Source organism: Artemia franciscana, chromosome 18 (assembly GCF_032884065.1).
Source record: "Artemia franciscana chromosome 18, ASM3288406v1, whole genome shotgun sequence".
NCBI lineage: Eukaryota > Metazoa > Arthropoda > Branchiopoda > Anostraca > Artemiidae > Artemia > Artemia franciscana.
Window position 1 is genome coordinate 23481239 of NC_088880.1, and position 20709 is coordinate 23501947.

Consider the following 20709-nt stretch of genomic DNA (forward strand, 5'->3'; position numbering starts at 1 on the left):
TATTAGCCTGTCTTACACGCCTACAGCTTACTACAAATGCCTCTATAAATTCCACTAGCAAAACAAAAGAGATGCATCACTGACAGTGACGGTTCTGGCACCCAGGGAGGAATATTGATTAGCACCCTCCCCCTGTCTCTCACAGATCTTTAGGTCAAATTTTAAAAATGTTCATTTTCTAAAAAAAATTATATTCAAATTATAAATTAAATAATTGTTTTTGAATTTTTTATTTAAATACTTTTATTTTTATGTTATTAATCAATTAATGATGTATTAATTATTTTCATTTGTTACTCTATTTTATTTTAATAAAAATAAAACAATTGATAATAACAATTAGATTATTTATCTGAACCATTTGCCAAGCGTGGCGGCAACGCGCAAAAAATTATGGACTGTGTCAAGCGTGATGGGGCTTTACTATATGTTGCTCGGACTGTGTCTGCGTGGCATAACTGTGCGGAATCACGTGGCGCATCTAACACCACATAAGGGAAAGTGGGCAGCCCCTTGGATCGAACACCTGATTAGTTTTACTATATATTGTAAACCTAATTTGTTACTGGAAGATTTTATTCAAACGAATTGGGAAAGTTAGAAAAAAACAACTATAAAGAATAATATTGACAAAATATTCTATTGAAACTTGAACGTTATAAATTATGTTTAGGCATTCTGAAAATGCAATAAATAATGTTGTTATGCAATATGTAAGGCTTTTGAAAGAAGTTGCGTTTCCTTGGATTTTATATTCTCGTAAAATTATGGAGATACTAAATTATACTTTAAATATATGTCAAAGTTACCCTCCCGCCAAGTTTTTAGGTTTACAAATACTATGAACTGCATGCAGGGATGGCATTTGGAAGGAGCCTGGGCTATTCTAACCTCCAAGGTGGTTATTTATTAAATATTGCGTCAAAGGGAATTAGTCATTTTAAGTATTTTATCCAATACATCTTTATAAAGTCAACTGTACTAAGAACTGTTTTTTTATTTTAGTCCTTGTCCTTGTATGACACTCCAAGCGTTACTCCAAATGGATTGAATGCTGGAATGCTGCCCACAGTTCCTTCATATGGCCGATACAGCCAAATGCCCGGCTATCCTATGGCTGGCGCACCTTGGGGTGTATCACCCAGTTATATTATGCCTCATTCTGGTGCTGGGGTTGAGGTAGGTCCTTTTATCCAAAAATGAGCTGCTCTTGAGCCAAATTAATTTTTCTCTTTGGATATGACTCATGAGTGGTAGTTCATCATTTTTCTTTCTTTAATGTGTTTTGGGCTTATTTATGTTTCTTTTTCTCCTTGCAGTCCCTGCTGCAGAGCCTTGCGGGGGAACATGATGACGTAATTGCATTTTTTTTTCTTGTTTTAGTGGTTGAATGATTTTATCTGTTTATTCACCTTTCTATTAAAAAAGAGTAACAATTAACAAATTCAATGAATTTCTAACCATGTGTGACTTTGCTTTTATAGTAACCAACATGCAACCAACATGCAAGTAAACAACATGCAAACTAGTAAAACTAGTAACCAACAGTAAACCAACATGCAAGTAAACCAACATGCAAACTAGTAAAACTAGTAAACAACAGTAAACCAACAGTAAAACTAGTAACCAACATGCAAGTAAAGCCTAGTACCTTATAGGGGTAAATAACACCTAAAGTCTCTTTTTTTTTATTTACGGCCATGCTTTTTTTTAATCAATCCCATAAAATAATAGAAATGGTTTTGCTATCCTCAGCGTCGGCTGACCGCCTCATAGTCAAAGTGCACATTTGTGAATTCTCCTTGGGGACTAGATGTCGTGACTTTGTGGGTTGACTGTGAAATCGGACTAAACATACAATGAAATATACTTTCCTTTTGTTGGTGAATTTGTCAATCATAGCGGGTTGTACCAGAAGGAATTTCCAACGTGACCAAATTGATCAAAAGATTACTCATCTGAGCTGGTTTTTAGTGTTTTCCGAGTTGGTGGGCTTGCAATGTTATAGGGAATGCCCTTTCCTGAACTTAAGAAAAAGAGAATTGTCCGTTCAATAAAATAAAAACGAAATTTGTGCTTTCTGATGATGTAAGTCTCATTAAAACTGAACGTCTCTATCTTAGGGTGAAAACAGGGGAGTTAAATGTTTTTTTCTAAGATTTTTGTAAAATAGGTGTTAGTTTTTAGTTTTCTGTCATTTGTTCGGATCTCTTATCAAGTTGTGGCAAGCTATACAAGTTTTGGCAAGACCGCCTAATCAGTTCTAAATATTTTGGCCACCCAAAGTAATAAAGTTTATTATTGGAGAGATAGGGCGATCCTTTAAGGTGTCGTGTGGCCTTAAGCCAGTTTAACCAACTCTGTATTCTAATGTGAACATCACAGTAGCTCAAAAACATAAGAAAATAGGAAAAATTGAACCCATATTGTTTCTTTGTTCCTTTTTGCTTCTTTTTGATACTATAGCTGCAACCTGTAACACTTAAATTCACTTTTATAAAAAAATGAAGCTAAAAATGGAGAAGAAACAAGACATGAATAATTAGAAGAAAAGCTGAAAACAGTGTTATGTGGCTAATTCATATTAAAACCCTGGAAAATTTTAAGTGCCTAAAATCCTGATTAAATTGGAAAGAACCTGAAAGTTCTGGAAAATATTTTGCATTTGTACTGGAGTTTTGATTTCAAGTATAGAAAATGTTTATATTGAAAGAAAATACAAATTGAAAATTTATTAAATATAGAAAATGAAAAAGTTAACATATTGAAGATTAACCCAAGAAAGTGGGAACAAAAAAAAAGAAAAAGGAAAGAAGTGATGAGAAGATGATACGTTTAGTGATATTGCTACCGGTAGTTCCATATATGGGTACCATGAGCATACCAAAGATATTTGAAAAGGGGAATGTCGCCCGCTAATATTAATCTGACGACTCGCTTCATTTTAAATAGCAAAATTGTTTGAACGTATATTGGAATCTTGTCATACCCTTGCTTTCAGTAAGAGGGAGGAGGGGGTAATTATAGAAAAGGCCCTTCCGAGAATTGAAATTGATAAAAAGTATGTATGCATGTAATTTTTCGCTTTTTGATGTGGGCAGTTCCAAGTTCAACTCCAGGAAGAGAGTTTGAGGGTTATGAGCCCTCCCCCCGAAATGTTTGTCTGGCCCGTAAAAAATGTAACACGAACTCATAAAAACAAATTGTTGATGCTTTTTTAAAAGTTTTTTGTAAACCAGCCCCCCCTCCCAGCCCTCAATTCCTGTATACGGTCCTGGGCAATTTAGACCCCCTTGATCAAAATGTACAAAATTGGGATGTTTCGGCTCTCTTAAATAGAGATAGCTTTCTTTGTGTGGGTTCTCTTCTATGGCATATCATACTAGTTTTTCCATTGAAAAGGTCTGTAACTTTCTGATTTTGAACAAAGTTAATTGAGGAGACATTTTATTTGGAATTGGGCAATTTACCTTGGGCATATGGAATAAGGGACTTCCTGAAAATTTTAATCTTTTTTCTTTTTTTCCTCTTCTTACGTTAGAGTCTTTACAAAAAATGCATTAGAGCTGAAAGATACTTATTTATTTTCTAACCTGTCACTACCAAGAAGACGGAGTACAAAATAATACAAACTAAAGAAAAGAAAGAAAAAAGACAGGGCAAATACTCGAAGAAACTAAATCGACACTGCTGCCATAGGAGGGACGACCACTCGTACCACAGACTTGCGTTAAAATTGTCTATCTGTTTTCGAACGGCCTGAAATGATTCTGTAACTATGCAACGAAGGCTAATAAATGATTAACGTATTGATTACGTATTGAATATGCAGTAGCACAGTAGCTCATATTATATTTTCCTTTTGGATAAATGTTCTTAGTACTTTATCATTGCAGGTAGTTGATCCTCTGGCCTTCAGCTCTTTACTGCCACAATTAACAGCGCAGATGTCAGGCTTGACTGTTGGGAGTCCATCGCTCGGCCATGTATGTTCTCTCTTTCCCACTTCATCTCTTTACTCTCCTTTAGTTTATCGAGCTCCTACTAATGACGCAATTTCGTACTGAAGCTATTAAATTCATAACCCGTGAAATTTATTTCTCTCTATTTTTTTCATTCTCTCTAATCTGGCAATAGCTACGCAGTAACGCATGTAGGGGGAGGGGTCTCAGGTCACGAAGCGAGGTGATGTTAACTTTTTTTTTTAATTTCGTGCAATGTGTACATAATTTGTATGTTCTAACAACGATCCTTGCCTAAAAAAGCCTCCACGGGCTGTGGAGGCGTAGTTTTTTAATACGAAGACTTCCTAATTAACCGTGGTCATTGTCTCAATATTTTATGTCGCCTAATATATAAGTGGATTTTAGCCATTTACGTGCAAAACATGTTTTTATTTAATTCAGTACTCCAGCTTTCAAGAGTAATTTTTTGAGGAAAAATACACGATTTCTCTTATTTATGAAATTATTTAGTAAAGTGTTAATACACCTAGATGGAACATATTATGAACTGGTAGCTAGTCTTTTTTTTTCGAGCATAATATTACTTATACTGAACCAAGGGACATGTACAGGGAAGGTCTCAGGTCCCCCCCCTCAAAGTTCCAAATTTCCACGGATTACTCGGCACTTTGTATTCAAATTAAAAAAAATCTTAGCATCCCCTCCCATAGAAAAAAAAATCTGCTTACTTGCCTGTCTGAACTGATAAATCTAAATTGATTTATATTTTGGGCTCTGTCTACTTAATGACGTTATTTAGGTACCTTTATGATCTTAGCTTTTATTACAGTGTGAACTGCCCATTAGCCGTAGTGTCATAGTAACTATTGACTAGGAGGATGCCGACGTTTGGTTTTATTATGGTTTGCTAAGTACATGTTTTGGTTTCCAAGGCCATTTGTCACCAAGATGGCCCCTCCTTGGATTGATCTGAATAATGAAAAAATTGTGGCTTAGAAATTCACTTTTTTTTATCCCTCACCCAGGAAAGATGAATTCCCCCTTTGAAGGGTTGGATCTGGGTAAATCTATCCATAGACATATATTGGTACTGCTAGAAAACTTTTCAACTTGTAGGCACTTGTATATTGGATAATTAGGAGTTATCGACTTGAAAAATTCGGATATCGTGGAAATCGGGGGGGGGGGGATTTTAATATATTTATTTACTTTTGGACCAAAAAAAAACTAGGTGTGTCAACAGAACAGTTGTCCTGGGGTTTTAGCCTAAGATCATAACCCAAAGGATTGTTAATATTGTAATAATTAAAAAGTAAATAGATTTATACAGTTTCGTAACATCAGCTATATTTGGATATTGAAATCAGATTTTATTTTACACATCTTTGCTTGCAGCATCTTATTGCTTTCTATGGCTGATTCTTCTATTTTTTTTAATTTTTTTTTTTGCTGCAAACTTGTCTCAGCTTTAAGCAATCTGAGACTGCCATATAGGCAAACAATCCTCCATCCTTCCCTCCCTTGTTGTTCAATGCTTTTGTTGCATCCCACAAAATATTCACGAACTTGTCGCTTTTATTTTATTTTCATGACAGCATAATTAGGAGTGTCTAATTAGCCTTTTTATTCTGCGTTGCTTTTTAGTTCAGCGGTTCTTGGAATTTGGTATTTTGGTAAGTGGCGTAAGCTTATGAAAATTTAGGAGGACGGGGCAAAATGTTATTTCCAAAATCTAGGGAAGGGGTATATTTGTCATTTTATTGATTCTTTTAATGAAAATTTCATAAAAAGGTATGGTCTATAGTAAAATATATTGATTTTTTTTTAAATAATTCGTTTTTATATCTAGTATATGAGCCATGCTGCCTATTCCCAACTGTATCAGCCTCCTGTTCAGATGCCTATGGCCAGTGGAGACAATGAAGGCGTGCAGCAACCCTCACAGGCAACCTCGCCGGATGAGCAATACCAGTATGCTACACTTAATCAAGGTAATTTACATGCTATTTCTGTGAATAAAGGTCTTAAAATAGACATAGAGGGATTAAATACTCATATATCGCTGATATAAAAATAAGTTGACTTGACTGCCTCTCATGACTGATTTAATGAATGGAGAGGGAATAACTTAATATTTTACTTTATTAATTTAATCCTTAAAATTACTACGCGTCAAAATATTCTTTGTGTAATACGAACTTAGTAACTAACCATGCTACAGCCTGGTCTTGCCCACTTGTTTTACCATCAAAGACTTGTCGGTAGGTTTTTTTTTATTTTCCCCAGTTCTGAGTCTTAATATGTTCTCTGTGTTCCCCTGACAAATATATTCGTACATATATATACAGTCCATACCGGTGGAGCTGATCTCAGTTTCATGGCCCTTCAGCCAGGAAGTACCATGGGGGCTGGAGGGCCAGCCATTCTGTCCTGTCACACACCCTTCCTGTGTACATTCCCTAAATTGCACCAGTACCTATTTTGAGCTGGATCAGCTCTGGCTGAGCTTACCTAGTCTCGCTACCGGCCCCCGTTTCAAACCATATAACCAGTGATACCAGGACACGAACAACTATCCTTACCGACCATAGATTATGATGTTTTATTTTGTACTGTATTATTAAATATAATTAATTAAAATAAATTTGATTTACGTTTTATTGATGCACACTGAAATGCATTTCTTTTTATATTTGAATGTAATTAATTGGCATTAAGTCGCATGTATATTTATATAACAATTTATTTTTAATGATGAAAATGAGATTAGATAAAAAAAAATTAAATAAACATTACTTCGCTGTGCTAAATTATATGCAGCAAGGAAATTTGATAATGTATTTAAAGTTGTGTCGGTCTTACAAGATATATCGAAAGCACGTGATACCATTGATCATCTAATCTTATTGGGAAAGCTGGAAAGTGTTCTGTTTGCGGTACGTCTTGCATCTTCCATCCAAGGCCAAGTCCGAGAGGGTTCATCCTTGGATCCACTTGTGTTTAGATTATATGCCAATGGGTGTGACATACCACTTCGTGGGACTTCGTACTGAAGTTAGCAGTATTCAAATGCAACAGGACTTCTAAAAAAAATGATCCAAACAAACTCGATTTCCGAAAACAGCAAAACTGATTATGAACACAACGTGATCGAAGCAAATTCAGACTCTAGTTTTTTGTGGATGACACATGTCGCTTGGTAGCAGCCAAAAGAGGAAATGAGTTATTGACTCTGGGAGGTAATACCCTGTTGTGGATAAAAAGGTGGACCGCGGTTATTCATCTTGAGCTTTGGTTAAAAGAGCTTAGTGTTGGATTTTTTCGGGGGGGGGGAATAATGGATTATACTCATCGTTTCAATATTATATACGGTGTATTATCCGAAATTTCTTGGAATGTGGGAACTCGTAGAAAGTTAACATATTTTCTCATTTAATATACTTAAATGAATGCATTTTTCTCTTGTTCATTCTTATCTGATTTGTTTTTGGTTTAATTACATACTTTTTGGACATATCTAAAGTCCTTACAGGCTCTTCAAAATTGAGTGTTTGTGTTTTTACAAACACTGATAACCGAGGATTCAGTAAGGAGGGAGGGAGGTAAGACTTAAGAATTGTATCGGATGTTTGCAGGGATTTTTGACTTGGAGCAAACATTTTTAAGGATCTCAGTTTTCTCCCTTTGGGGCTGATGATGACTTGTCGATGAAGATGTTTAAGCATATTGGGTAGTTTCGTCAGCTGTGAAACGTGAGAAATGCTTTGTCAATTATGACGTCATAAATGCTTCATCATAAGTAACGAAGAAATGCTTTAGTTTTGAACCTAGCTTAAATTGTATTTTTTTTTTTCGTGAACCGCTTTATTTTTAATAGTATGAGTAGTCTAGGAACTGGTTAAGGTGTCTTAATTCCATATTGGAATTCTATTTATGCCCATCAGTGTAAAATTAAAATTATTCGATTTAATAAAGTAAAGTTGAAATAGCTGGTCTGCTTAAAAAATTGAATAAGAAAATGAAATAAAAATGTATTTTGTTTAACATTTATTTAGATAGATTCAATATATACTTTTTACATTTATATAATTAAATATATTAACTAATTTATACATTTACGTTTTATATATTTGTTATATTGTTTTGTTTTGTATTATATTAATAAAATATAATGAGATGAAAGTAAAATCTATTTTGTATTTTAATAAATTAATGTTGAATTACAAATTAATAAATTTGAATAAAATATATTAATATACAATGCCTAATAATAAAATCATTTATAATTATATTATTTAATGATTTTTTTCCCCAGGCCTGTGAACGTTTCTGGCATCGTGTAAAGTCGAATGGATCCCTGTCATTTTGTTTATGCGACAACGTTGTTTTTCTCCTTTGTATCTGGAATCGTTCTTCTTTGGTATTATATAGTAATTGTTTTAAAGGGAGGTTGAGAGGTTGTCTGTTGTTTTATTTCATCCCTCCTACCCCAGTGCTACTGCGGTCATGTATATAGAGCCGTAAACGGAAAATTATTCTAGACGACGTATACCCATATGCTAATGTGTTTCTTTGTTACTTTGGCATTAGCTGCCATCTACATATGTTTTCTTCTCTTTAACAAATTTAAAAATTATTTCTAGTAATTTTGGTACCTGCTCTTATAAGGAAAAAAATCTGTTAATTTTTGAATTTTTCCTTTGTTTTGTTTTACTCGTTATTGCTTATTCAGACTTCGATAATTAGTTTAGAATTCTAGGTGACATTGAAGTTAAAGCTTAATAAAAGTCACACCCCATTGATAACAACGCTATTTACACCCTCATACACCGTACCGTCACATCAGAGATACATTGCACCCTCAGAAGCTAAAACTGGAGCGCAAAGTTGGAAGTATATTGCATAAACTTGGTATTGAAAGATAAATACAAAACCAGCCAATATTTGCTACGGGGTAAAATACAAAAGTAAATTGAAATTACGACAGGTTTTGTCCCTAGTATTATATTAATTATGCTGAAGTCTAAATGATTAATTTTGTTCAATCTCTAATTCTTTGGAAATATTCTTTAGCTTTTAGTGTTCGTTGGTCTACATATTGAAGAAAACTTTTCTTTTTAGAGAAAAAATTTTCCTAAATTTTTTGAACTTCAGGTGACAGAAGAAAATAAATCTAATCAAGAGATGCAAAGAAATTGAACTAAATAAAAGACTAAATAAATTAAAGTTGAATTTAAAGATAGAAGTAAGAATCATAGAAAATAATAATCTAGAAAATGATAGAAACTGTCGTGTATGAAAAACTCAGAAAATGATAGAAACTGTGTGTGAAAAATTCGCGCTGTTTTCTAATTGAAAGAATTTTGCATGTCATAATTACCCCACTTTGGTGACCATGGGAGAGGAGCTATTAAAATTTTCTTCCTCTTTTTTAATAAAGAGGGGGGGGGGAATATAAGCTTTACTTCAGTGCCATCTAGCCTTAAGCCGTGTTTTGTTTGTAGTTTTACAGACAAAATACCAAATGAATCAGCCAATCGGAAACTCTTTGTTTTCCTGTAGTGCAGTGGAAAAATAGTTTTTTTTTTTTTGTAATTTCATTGGTCGAATTTTTGTAAAGCAGTGGCTTGTCTGTAAAACGTCGAGTAAAACGCCATCTAGCCTTAGTGTGAGAACAACATTCCGCTTTGTAAATCTTTGTAACAAATGATTTTTTTAACCTCGGAAAGTTTTAATCTTTTTTCTCTTGCAACTATATATAATCGCAGTTTATTCGGAGAAATATTAACTAACTTAATCTTTCTTATATGTGTTTCTGACTTTGGTTTTTATTATTTTAAGAATAATCGAAAGTCCCGCTCATAAAAATACTTGTGACTCTCGATTTAGTCCTATCGTTTTGAATGGTTAAGCTTGCCAAATGTTCATTGTTGCCACATAACATATCTTGGACATGTCGACGAATTTTTATCTGAATCGATGTAAATCAGTCATGAGTACTAATTTATATAATTGCCCAGTAATACGGTAGTCTACAGTTAGTGTTACTGCACTTTTTTCATCAATTAACTGCTATTAAAAATTCCTTGCAATACCAATCCGCCTGAGGCCTATACAGCTTTGCATTCACCTTCTCCTTCCGCTCCATTCAAAGCTTTAGTCTTTAGAAATTAGCGAATCTTACGGACAGAGATTGGGCTCAGTATACAATATTTTTAATCCTATGCAATATTGCAAAATTTTCAAACGACTTCGGTTCACGGCTGCCTAACAACTGTATCTTGTGACTAAGCCACATTCACAATGATATTTTACTAATAACGAGATTTGGCTCAAAATAGCGCTGGTTGAATATCGGCATTAGTAAAATCTCTATGAATAGACCTTCAGCTAATTGAATGCGGATTGTCAGCTTTCCCAGTCCTGTGGTATACGAGACCTGCATTAGTAGCTGATGTGTAGAACTTTCAGATACTTAGAATGTTGCAAGCTTAACCATTGAAAATGATATTCAGAAGTAACATTTTGCACATTGATGTGGTTCAATAACGTTCTAGTGTTAACGTGTGTCAATATCGGTCACTGCCGCTCCTTCTCCTCGCTCTGTTTTTTTTTTTTTTTTTTTTTTTTTTTTTTTTAGCCCGACTATAATTAACCAAATGATAAAGTACTCACTGGTGAAAAGATATTTGAGAATGTTAATATACTTAGATGCCTCCTTGTACTGAGAGGTATTCACTGAGAAGCCTCCTTGCTAAAAAGGTTTCATTCTAAAATTCAATTGTCTGGATCTAATGTCCCTCTCTTGATCTTTGAAAGAATCTAAATCAATCAAATCGAGCTTTACTTTCAACGCTTTAGTAGATGGGCTAACTTGTCTGTCCTTCGTTTTCTCTTTGTGACGTTTCACTTATAGCAAAGTTCCCAGAAAGTGTCTTTTCATTTTGAACTAAATATTTCAATGTATTTAAGAACTGAAGAAATTGAAACTTTATTTCAATTTCATTCAATTTCAATTTTCAAATTGCTACTACCTTTTGTTCATTATAGTGTCTGAATAGTTATTACAGAAGGCGTTATTGCTGTCGATCTTTGTGCAAAATGTCGATGATCACGGTTTGTTTCGGATATGGCTTATGAATATGTGCCTTTGTGGAACAAGGATCGGGCTGCTTTTTTGTTGGGGAGGGGGTTTAGAGAATGCAGTATCCCTTTATCGTTTAGGACTTAGCCAAGGTAAATAGGCTGTACGAAACCAAATGACAATATGTTAGAATATTCAGTTTTTAAGTTGAAATGAACATTGCGTTGCTCTCCGCCCTCCTGTATCGATTGTGAGTGTCTGACAATTGTTAGATGCGTGCTTTTCGATTTGTCAACACTTGTTCTGAAACTTATCTAAACCTTTTTTCTCGTATTTAACGTGTTTTAGTTGCAAGTGGTCAAAGCTCACATAAGGAATTTATCTTAAAACCTATTCTCTCGACTATAATTTACAAAAATTTATGACTGCAAATAAATTTGCAAATAATGCAAATTATGCATAATTTGCCGAAATTTTCAAAGAAATCTTTAATTCAAATTTTAATCTTCAACGACTAATCCTTCAATAAAATTAATCATTTAGCTGAAAACTAATTCAGTCCTTTTAATGTCATTTAAGTAACATCTTCGGTTGTAAACGTTGTAAGAAGAGGACTTAAGGGTCTTCTAAGATTAAATTCTATGCTCTCTATTTTTGTATTTGGCCCACTTGGTCCTTAATGCGTTTTAATTTGTCCTTGCGACGTCCTAATACAGATATGGGGAGTGCTGTGTATCAACTAAGCTGTATATTAAGCTGTTATTTGAGAATTTTTCATTTTGGTGGAATCCTTGAAAAATAAACCTGGTGATTAAAGATTGACGGTAAAGAGCCCTGTTGATGGTACAAAGATGGAATATATAGAGGTGTGGGCAGGGCCGGACTCAGAAAGTGAATTGGGGAGGTGACCTCCCGAATTTGGGAGGGGGAGAAGTCTGTTGTGCAGTTTTATTTGTTTCTAGACGAAGATTATAAAGAATATAAGGAACTAGTTCTCGAACAAATCTTGAGACGTAGTTAATCATTTATTGTATGATGAATAAAGACATCTTATTACGTTCCTTAGGGGATAGTTTAAGTTTTATAACCCACTTCTCCTCCTTCCTCCCCTTCGAGTACGGTTTTGGTTTTGGGTGGGAAATTCTCGTGTTAGCAAAGTCCTCGAACTTTGGTGAAATGAATGTGTACACTAGGTGAAATGTATGCGGGTTGATTTGCGGTGGATTTATTGTTTTCTTTCAGAATTACGGACTCGAATTTTAAATTTTTTACCTCTTGTTATGGACCTTTCAAATTAGTATGAGCTGTCTTTTAATACGAAGCAACCTAAATTATTGCAATTTTTAAGATAATTTTTTTTCCTTATGTCAACTATTTGGAAACTGTCAGTGATGTCAAATGTCAGTTACTTTGACTTCAACGAACTTCAAATGAGAAGTTTTATTCTTTTTATTAGTTCTGTCAGGCTAACTTCAAAAGGTCATTTTTTTCTATATTCAGAATTTTTAACTTCTTAATGTGAACCTTCGAATGCATTTAACTCAGTATGACCTGTCTTTTAAAACTAAACAACTTTAAGTGTTGCTATTTTATTTAAGATTCTTTTTTTTTTTTTGTCATAAATGTGAAAATTGTCAGTGATGTCAAAATATCCGATAAAAAATGTCGCAGTGGGAGAAAAACACAAATTTTGAGTACTAAGCAGCTTCAAAGAACCTCAAAAGAAAAGATTTTTTTATTCTTTCTGCCAGGTTCACTTCAAAAGATCATTTTTTATATTCAGGATTTTAAATTTAAAGCTTTTTACCTTTTGTTATGGACCTTCGAATGCATTTAATTCAGTTTGACCTCATGTCTTTTAAGACGAAGGGACTTTCATTTTTGCTATTTTTTTAAGATAATAAATTATTTTTCCATTTGTAACAAATTTGAAAAATGTGTTTAATTTGTTTAAAAATGTGCTTAATTCAGTAGGACCTCATGTGTTTAGCAACAAAGTAAGGTTAATTTTTTCAGTTCTTTTTAAAATCATAAATTTCTCTTAATGTCTCAAATTTAAAAAAAGTCAATGATGTCAAAATGTCAGTAATGAAAAATGTCACAATTGGGAAAAGACACAAAAAAATGTCTTGAAATTCAATATTGGGAAAAGACACAAAAAAATGTCTTGAAAGTCAATACACGGCATCCCATTGGCATGTCCGAAAGTTTAAATTTTCTATATACGAGATTGCTTTTCAAATTGTATAGCTGCTCAGCTCTGAATTTTGTAGAGAAATATTGAAGAAATAAATTTGGTTTTTGATTTTCCCTGTGGATTTTCAACCTTTATTGAAATTGATTTTTGTAGTGTTTTTCCTTAATATTGCGTGGCTTTCATAATTATTATTATTTTTTAATTATTTTTTCAATAATATTTTAGATTAGTCAATTCTGAGAATACTTATAAATGTAGTAATTTTCTTTATAACAGCTTCCATTGGTCATTTTCATTAAACACTGTGATAATGAACATAATGTTCCCCCTCCACCTTTCCCCTTCATTAGATGGTTTTAGTGATATTGGTACCCTTCTAAGAGAACCATATGGGTACGCAATGTTAAATTTTGAGCGAATAAGTACATTTTCAAAGAATGTTGCATAATTATATATACAGTTGCTTTGCAAAATTTCGTAAAAACAATGTTTATATCTGTGCTTTTATTGAGGGTGTTTTTATACCATAAACGTAAACAAAATTAAGACAGCGCTATCGTACCAAGCGGAAAAGCCGTCTTTCAACAAGCCCTAATCTTGTGGTAATTTTCATTTTTGTGAAGCTGTCTCTCATACCTACTATAAATAGTCTTGTTACTATAATAATTTTAAATCATTTTTAATTAAAGGTCATATTTTATATGCAGAACTATAGTCAATTGACATTTATGTTTATAAGGCCTATTAAAAAAAGCCTTTTAATGGAACCGTCTAATGCATCTACTTGTTTTAGACTTTCCTAATAATTTTGTATCGTTTCCAAGTAGGGCGTGTCGATTTGAAATATTAGACGAAAGTAATACTAAACCCCAGAGATGGGATACAACTTTAACGGCTTTCATGGCAAAATACTAAATTCATAAAATTTTCTACCATTTAAGGACGTAGTGTCATATTATATTAATTTCTAAGTTTTTTTTTGTGGTCAATTTTTATTAATAAAAAAAAAGAAAAAAAAATCAGTTTGAGTTAAAGCTTCATATTTTGAATTAAACTGTCTATAGAGGTAGATTTTCTTTATTATTATTTTCTTTGTTATCTGTAAAATTTTTATTTTTGTTTATTTTTTCTCCTGCAAAAAGAAGTAATTTAATTCAAGTCCTAGCTTGTCACATTTTGAATTTAAACGGTCCATAGAGGTAGATTTTGTGTAATAATGTATTTATTGCAAAACTTTTAACCATTTGTAAGTGTTATTTATTTATTTGTTTATGCAAAAAAATTCAAATTTAATTGCAGTCCTATCTGGTCATATTTTGAATTCCATAGGTCGAAAGAGGTAAAGAATTTATAAGTAGTCCTAATTCTAGCATTTAGAATAGAATTAAAAACGTATTGTATTTCATTCATTTTCTAAATAACCTATATAATTTTAGGAATAGAACGATATGTATAACCAAATGACCGTGTAAAGGGTCTAATGGGTACCTGAAAAAGTTATATTTAACCTTCTATTTACACAGATCATATTTAATCACATTTAAGGAAATGTCTATTTTTGGTAATAAAACAAATACTTTTTCTTGCGTAAGCTAAAAACGTCTATTTTTCGACCTGTTTTAACTATGAAAGAGAGTCAGCGGCTCAATTATATAATACCATTGTTAGGTTACGATTATAATTCTAACCTAATTACAATTATATATCATAAAGATAATTATGATATAATTATAATCATAATTAGGTTAAAATTATAATTAAACTATCGTTTAATAATTATGTAGCTTCTATCTTATTGAGTTCCAAATCGCTAGCACGGTTAACTCTGATTTAATGGTATTATTTAGTTATTAATAAGAGTAGTCTGTTTACTGATTATTATTTTCGTTTACTGAAGAATTTTATCTCTTAATAGACTTGGACTATCTAAGTCTAAAAATCAGTTACAGTTTTATTTACTTTTCATGTTTCCGTTAGAATGTTCCCCGGAACCTGATATGAAATATGAAAATGGAATTTTTTAACGCAATATTGATCATTTTTTGTGGTTTGGTATTCTAAATAGGTAAATATTAACATGATTAAAGGCCTTTTTTCATATTTTATTTGCCAGAATCATAACTGAAGCTTAATATTTTATTAAATTTTATTTAATGCTAAAATATTTTATTCACTTTTAAGGAATGACAAATATTTTCAGAATTAAAAAAAAAATTCTTGAAGGGGTTTTGAATTTAATTTTTGCTTTGTGAAACAACCATATTGAAACAGCGTGATATTTAAATGATTAGTATCTGGCCCTAGCTTGTTTAATGTTTACCCTACAGAGTACCAGCAAACGCTGAATGGGTTGCATTAGAAATAGGCAACATCTCCCAGAATCTGAACATAATTCTTTCCTTTCGTCTATTTAATATTAAACTTTATTTAAACTTTTCTTAACTGAAATGCTAAAAATTCTTTTACCCCAAAATTGATCGGAGTACTTGTTACAACTATTAGAACAAATGTGTTATTAACCTTCTTCGAGGTTATTGCTGCTTACGGATTATTCTGAACTACTCCCCCCCCCCCTTTTTACCATCAGAGTAATTGCCTAATTTTTTAATGAAAGAATTTACACGTTTAAGAAAGGATGCGAGGGTAGTGGATGGTAGTAATTTTTCAGTGAATAGATGTGATAGCAATAAATGAAAGAAAATTAAATGGGTTAGTAGGTGGAAATACCTTCAAAATTAATTGATTTTAAGTAGATCTGGAGGCATAACCCCTACCCTTTTGCCTGGCCCTGGTAATGCCTATGATAGGTGTGATGATAACAAATTTAAGAACTTATGTGTTTTAATAGATGGCAGTGTCTGCATTAAAATGAGACAACCTGTATTTAATAGACCGAAGGGCAAATTAGGGTAAATATCCCCTCCCCATACTCCTGCTCATTTCTTGGTAGTATCTATGATTCGAAGTATAGAATGAGAAGAAAGACATTTAATAAAGAAGTTTCTATTTTATAATCCTGTACTGAAAATTTGAATTCGACTAGTGGTAAATAATAATTGTTAGTTAACCAGTGATGATGGTGATGAAAGGAAGACTGATTATATATTAATTTGTCTGACGGACGGTGCTTAATTAGAATACAGTCAACAAACTTTTTTATGATTCAGCTAATAAAATTAAAACACTTGTAATTTCATTTCTTGAACAATGGGGTAATACTGAATGTTGCCGTATTTCTAATAACCCTTAACTCATCCTCTTTTTGCTTTGCTGGTTAATAATAATAAGGTCTTGGTCATAGAATTACTAGATTAGTTCAACCAGATAAGGTTGTCTTTTATATTTTATATAATAGTTCGTGGAATTGCTATTCCACGGGCAAGAAATAGGCAATTACTCCTTATTTCTTATACGATAACAATCCTACGATAATATCAGTTTGTGATAAAGTCCGATTCCTAATGAAGTTTTACTAATCCTAAGACTCAGCATGCGCTAATTTGAGCCAATCAGAATTTTTGCGGAAATTTGTCAGCCAATCAGAAAATTTACGAAAAATATGATTGGCTTGAATTACTGCTAGTTAAATTTTGGTAGCAATAAATTTTCACTATGGGTGGGTCATAATTGACAGTTCAGGTCTGAATGTTAAGGGTTTAATCCTAGTGATTTGGAACTCATTACCGAATCTTTCAGTTCTGTTTACCGTCTCTATTCCGCTATCAACCATTTCCTTTATCTTTGAAAATGACTATTTTCTTTTCTTCAACTGCATCCCCTTCTTATGGTCCTATAGAAAGAATTTTATTTACTGCCTACCATTTAGTAAATTTATATTCGATAAAATATGTAGATGATTTTAAAAAATTTCTTTGATTTCTTGAAATTAGAAAATATATAGGGGGGGGGGGGGTTGTAAATAGGTGGATTTGGATTAGATTTACTTCATTAAGTAAAAATCAGGCGGTTGAGGAGAGGGCAGGTATTGTAGGAGCATTAGACAAAATTGAGGAGTTCATTTTTGTATGTATAGGTAGATTTACAGGGGAGTAGGGATGTGAATTATGTTTGCTTAACTGTGGAAACATTAAATAGCTGAGCTGGGAGGGGAGGGAGTTGGAGTATGTGGTTGAATAGAGAGGTTTCATTTTTGATTGGTTTAAACAGACTTACAGGGGGAGGTGAATTTATTTGCTTAGTTACTAAAAAATTAAAAGACTAAGGAAGGAGACTGAAAGATTTACTGGAGGGGGGTGAATTTGTTTGCTTAGTTACGAAGCAATTAATGGGTTAAGGAGGGAGACGGTGTAAAAATATCGGACAAAATCTGGGATAATTTGTATGGTTCGGATTTAAATGGTAATGAGGGGTGTGAATTAGGATAATTGCTTAATTGAGAAGAAATCAGTGAGCCAAGGAGGAAAATGTATTCTGGAGTAAATTAGCCGACATTGAGGCTAGGCTGATTGACCATTTCTTATTCAATTTTGCGCATTGTAATGAAATAAAAATGGCAATGTCAATCTTGAAATTCGTAGTCATGCACTCAAATGATAATTGTGATACCTAAAGCTATTAGCTCAAAATTTTTTAACACAGTAGGAAAAAATAGTACTACAACAACTACCATTTGGTTAATACGCTACTGGAGTGCAATTCTTTTTATCGTAATACCTGAGTAACATCTTGTCTAAGAAAGCTATTTTTGGCTAATTTAAACATTTTATGTAATTTTCTACTGATTTAGGGAATAGAGACGGGCATATTTTACTAGTTTGTTAATGAGTGCCTGTGGTAATTAGGTATATGACAATTTGTGTTGCTCTTGAGTTTTAGTCAAGAGTATGGCAACCCGTAAGAGTGGTAACTGGCGCTAGTGTTGAAAAAAGGTCATTACTACCAACTAGCCTTTGTTATTTCTTGACATTTTTAAAGCTTCTTAATTGTGTTTATCTCCGAAACTGAGGCCAGGCGCTAATTAGTACACTATATACTGATTATTATTAGTATACTATAATTAGTACTAGCCAGCCACACTAATTAAATTAGTTCTGCTCTGTTGTTACTCTAATAGAAATGCTAAGTAAACGCTAAATGAGGTTGTTTTTTGTCGACAATAGTACCAGTTTCCACTTTTACAGTTACCCATATTCTTTGGTTTAGAGTGCGCTATCTTCGTTCTATCATGAGTCTATTTTGTGTGTTGAATGTTTTCTTTCGTAGATTTTAAACTGTACATTTTGTCATCAAAGGTAATTGAAGTCTAGTTGAATCCTGTGTTGAATTTTTTTCAGTTTGAGCGTTTCCAGGCTGTTTAGTTCTTGATATTGCTTAGAAAAGAAGTTATAGGGATAAAAAGGCCGGTTAAAAAGTTAAAGGGATAAAATTGGTAAATGTCCAGTAATTATTTCAAAGTCTTTTTATTTAAAACTTTTTTTTGAAATCGCAAAAAGGTTGTAACTTTAGTTTGTGGTTATCATAAACAAAGATATTAAAAAACCACTTTGACTGAAGTCATTCGAAAGCCTTTTTTTGTTACATCAGTAAATTTCTCAGACAAGTGAAAAAAATGTTTTGGCAAATATCCAATTGCTACGTCAGATTCTGATTCGTCAGATTTTTGTTCTCAGAGGGGGGGGGGGGGTCAAACCTAGTAGCCTTTCAACAATTAATAATATAATTCCTGAGGATACGCTAAATTACGTTTAAAAACGAATAACATGTCATTTCAACAGTAAATCCTATTCATTCACGGCCTTCAATTAAAGAAGAAAAGCTTATATTTGTTAAGTAATGTATAAGACTGTTTGAATTCCGCTTGCGAGTGAGTATGAAAATCTGTATATTTTGGAGGGAAATGGCACGGGTGTATTTTTAATTTATGTGGATATACCATTTCATTTTTTTAAAGACAAATTTAGTTCATCTATGCTAAATATTCCTTTTTCTATTTATTTTTAGCGTTTATTTAATTCTGACTTGTATTAATTGAAGAATTCGGGCCTGGTCTTGAGAAATCCTTTTCTTGTCTTCTATTATTTTTGTTTGTTTTTGCCTCTTTTTTTTCAAGAATTATTTACGTTACGCTGAGACGTCCTGGAATATCAACGTTTTCTTTTCAAACTGATCTGTTGAATTTTATTTCTTGTGATTCTTTTATGGAAAATGTGTTTTACTGATGATTTTATTCGTATTTTTTTCTCTTTTGAAGTTGTGTATTTGGAAATGTATTCGGAATCAGATTTAGTCGCCATCCGGTGGTAGAAGTTGGAGTGTTTTAAAATATTTGAAAACTTGGGTTTTTTTTGAAAAAAAATCTTTATTTCTCCAACAACTTGTTGAGAGGAAGCGGTGATTTTGTGTTTTAATTGTCTACGAAATAAAACTAGATTGGTTGATTAGGAATAATATGGTGTTTTGATTTTTAAACGAATAGGTTTTTTCAATGATGAGGTAAATTGTTTGAAATTCCGTTACTTCCTAGTGACGGGGAAATTACAGAATTTATATTTCTATTACAGAATAAGTTGCGAGAATTCGATAATCTAATGACAATTTCACTATTATTTTGATTTTTGATTATAAATATCGAATTCGCTTATGGGTTTATTAGTTGAAGTTATGACAGATAAGGCGGGCTCCCATGTCCTATTCAAAATCAATTTGTTTCTGTCTTAAAGGTCCATGAAAAGGCCTAAAGGAAATTAATAGGAGTGGAAACTGGCAGTAGTATTAAAAAAGAAAAAATCGTCTATGCTTTTTATTCTGGTGACTTTGTTTTACCCAAAACTACCTTACAAAGCCCCCTTGTTTTCAGGTACTAACCACGGCCAGTAACCAAAATTTTTTTTTTTCAAAGGGCCATGATCTTCGTTTACATCACAGTAAGGTGAGGTAAGTTGAAGGGATCCTATTCCTAGTGTACTAAGTCGATCCATAAATCAAGCTGGAAGTACAGGGGACAAAAAAAAGCGATAGGGGAAGAAAGTCATAGCGGGAGGAGACCTAACTGCTGTGGCAGCATAAGTGCATCATGATAACCATTCAGAAGTACTCTCCCAGGGTAATGAGCAGAGATGTTAGAGCCATCCCAGTCAATTTTCTTCTTAATTCTGTTTGCTCATTTGCAACCAGGCCAAACTCATGAATCTGAATCTCCAAGTGGTTTTGTGAGCATTAATTCATTTGCCATGGTTTGGTCCAGTATCTACTCAATCTTTATCATTATAGAATATTCCAAAGAGTATGGGTATATTATAAGAATGGAAACTGGCGATACACCCGACAAAAATAAATATCAACGTCATCATGGGTTTGGTGACACTTGATATTTTTTTGATAAACATAAGAATACTACTACTACTAACAACTCACCCCAGTACCAAGCCGCCTGAGGCCAACACATTTATTCAAAGCCTCCCTCTACACCCTTCCAGGAAGTGCTCATTTCCTTTAAACCTTTC

General features: G+C 33.0%; 2 protein-coding genes across 2 annotated transcripts in view; both read left to right on the forward strand.

Moving 5' to 3' along the window:
- Positions 1-19654, forward strand: part of LOC136038774 (protein alan shepard-like) — a 92917-nt gene extending 73263 nt beyond the window's left edge. Inside the window, exon 9 of the transcript XR_010620298.1 lies at positions 17428-19654. The gene's annotated coding sequence lies outside the window, so the exon portion shown is untranslated. The remainder of the gene's footprint in view (positions 1-17427) is intronic.
- LOC136038773 (protein alan shepard-like) overlaps positions 1-19654 on the forward strand; it is a 36481-nt gene extending 16827 nt beyond the window's left edge. The window contains exons 4-7 of the mRNA XM_065722145.1: positions 1006-1179; positions 3897-3986; positions 5815-5956; positions 8281-19654. Coding sequence (XP_065578217.1) covers positions 1006-1179; positions 3897-3986; positions 5815-5956; positions 8281-8288 — 414 coding nt within the window. The 3' untranslated portion in view covers positions 8289-19654. The remainder of the gene's footprint in view (positions 1-1005; positions 1180-3896; positions 3987-5814; positions 5957-8280) is intronic.
- Positions 19655-20709: the final 1055 nt, after the last annotated feature.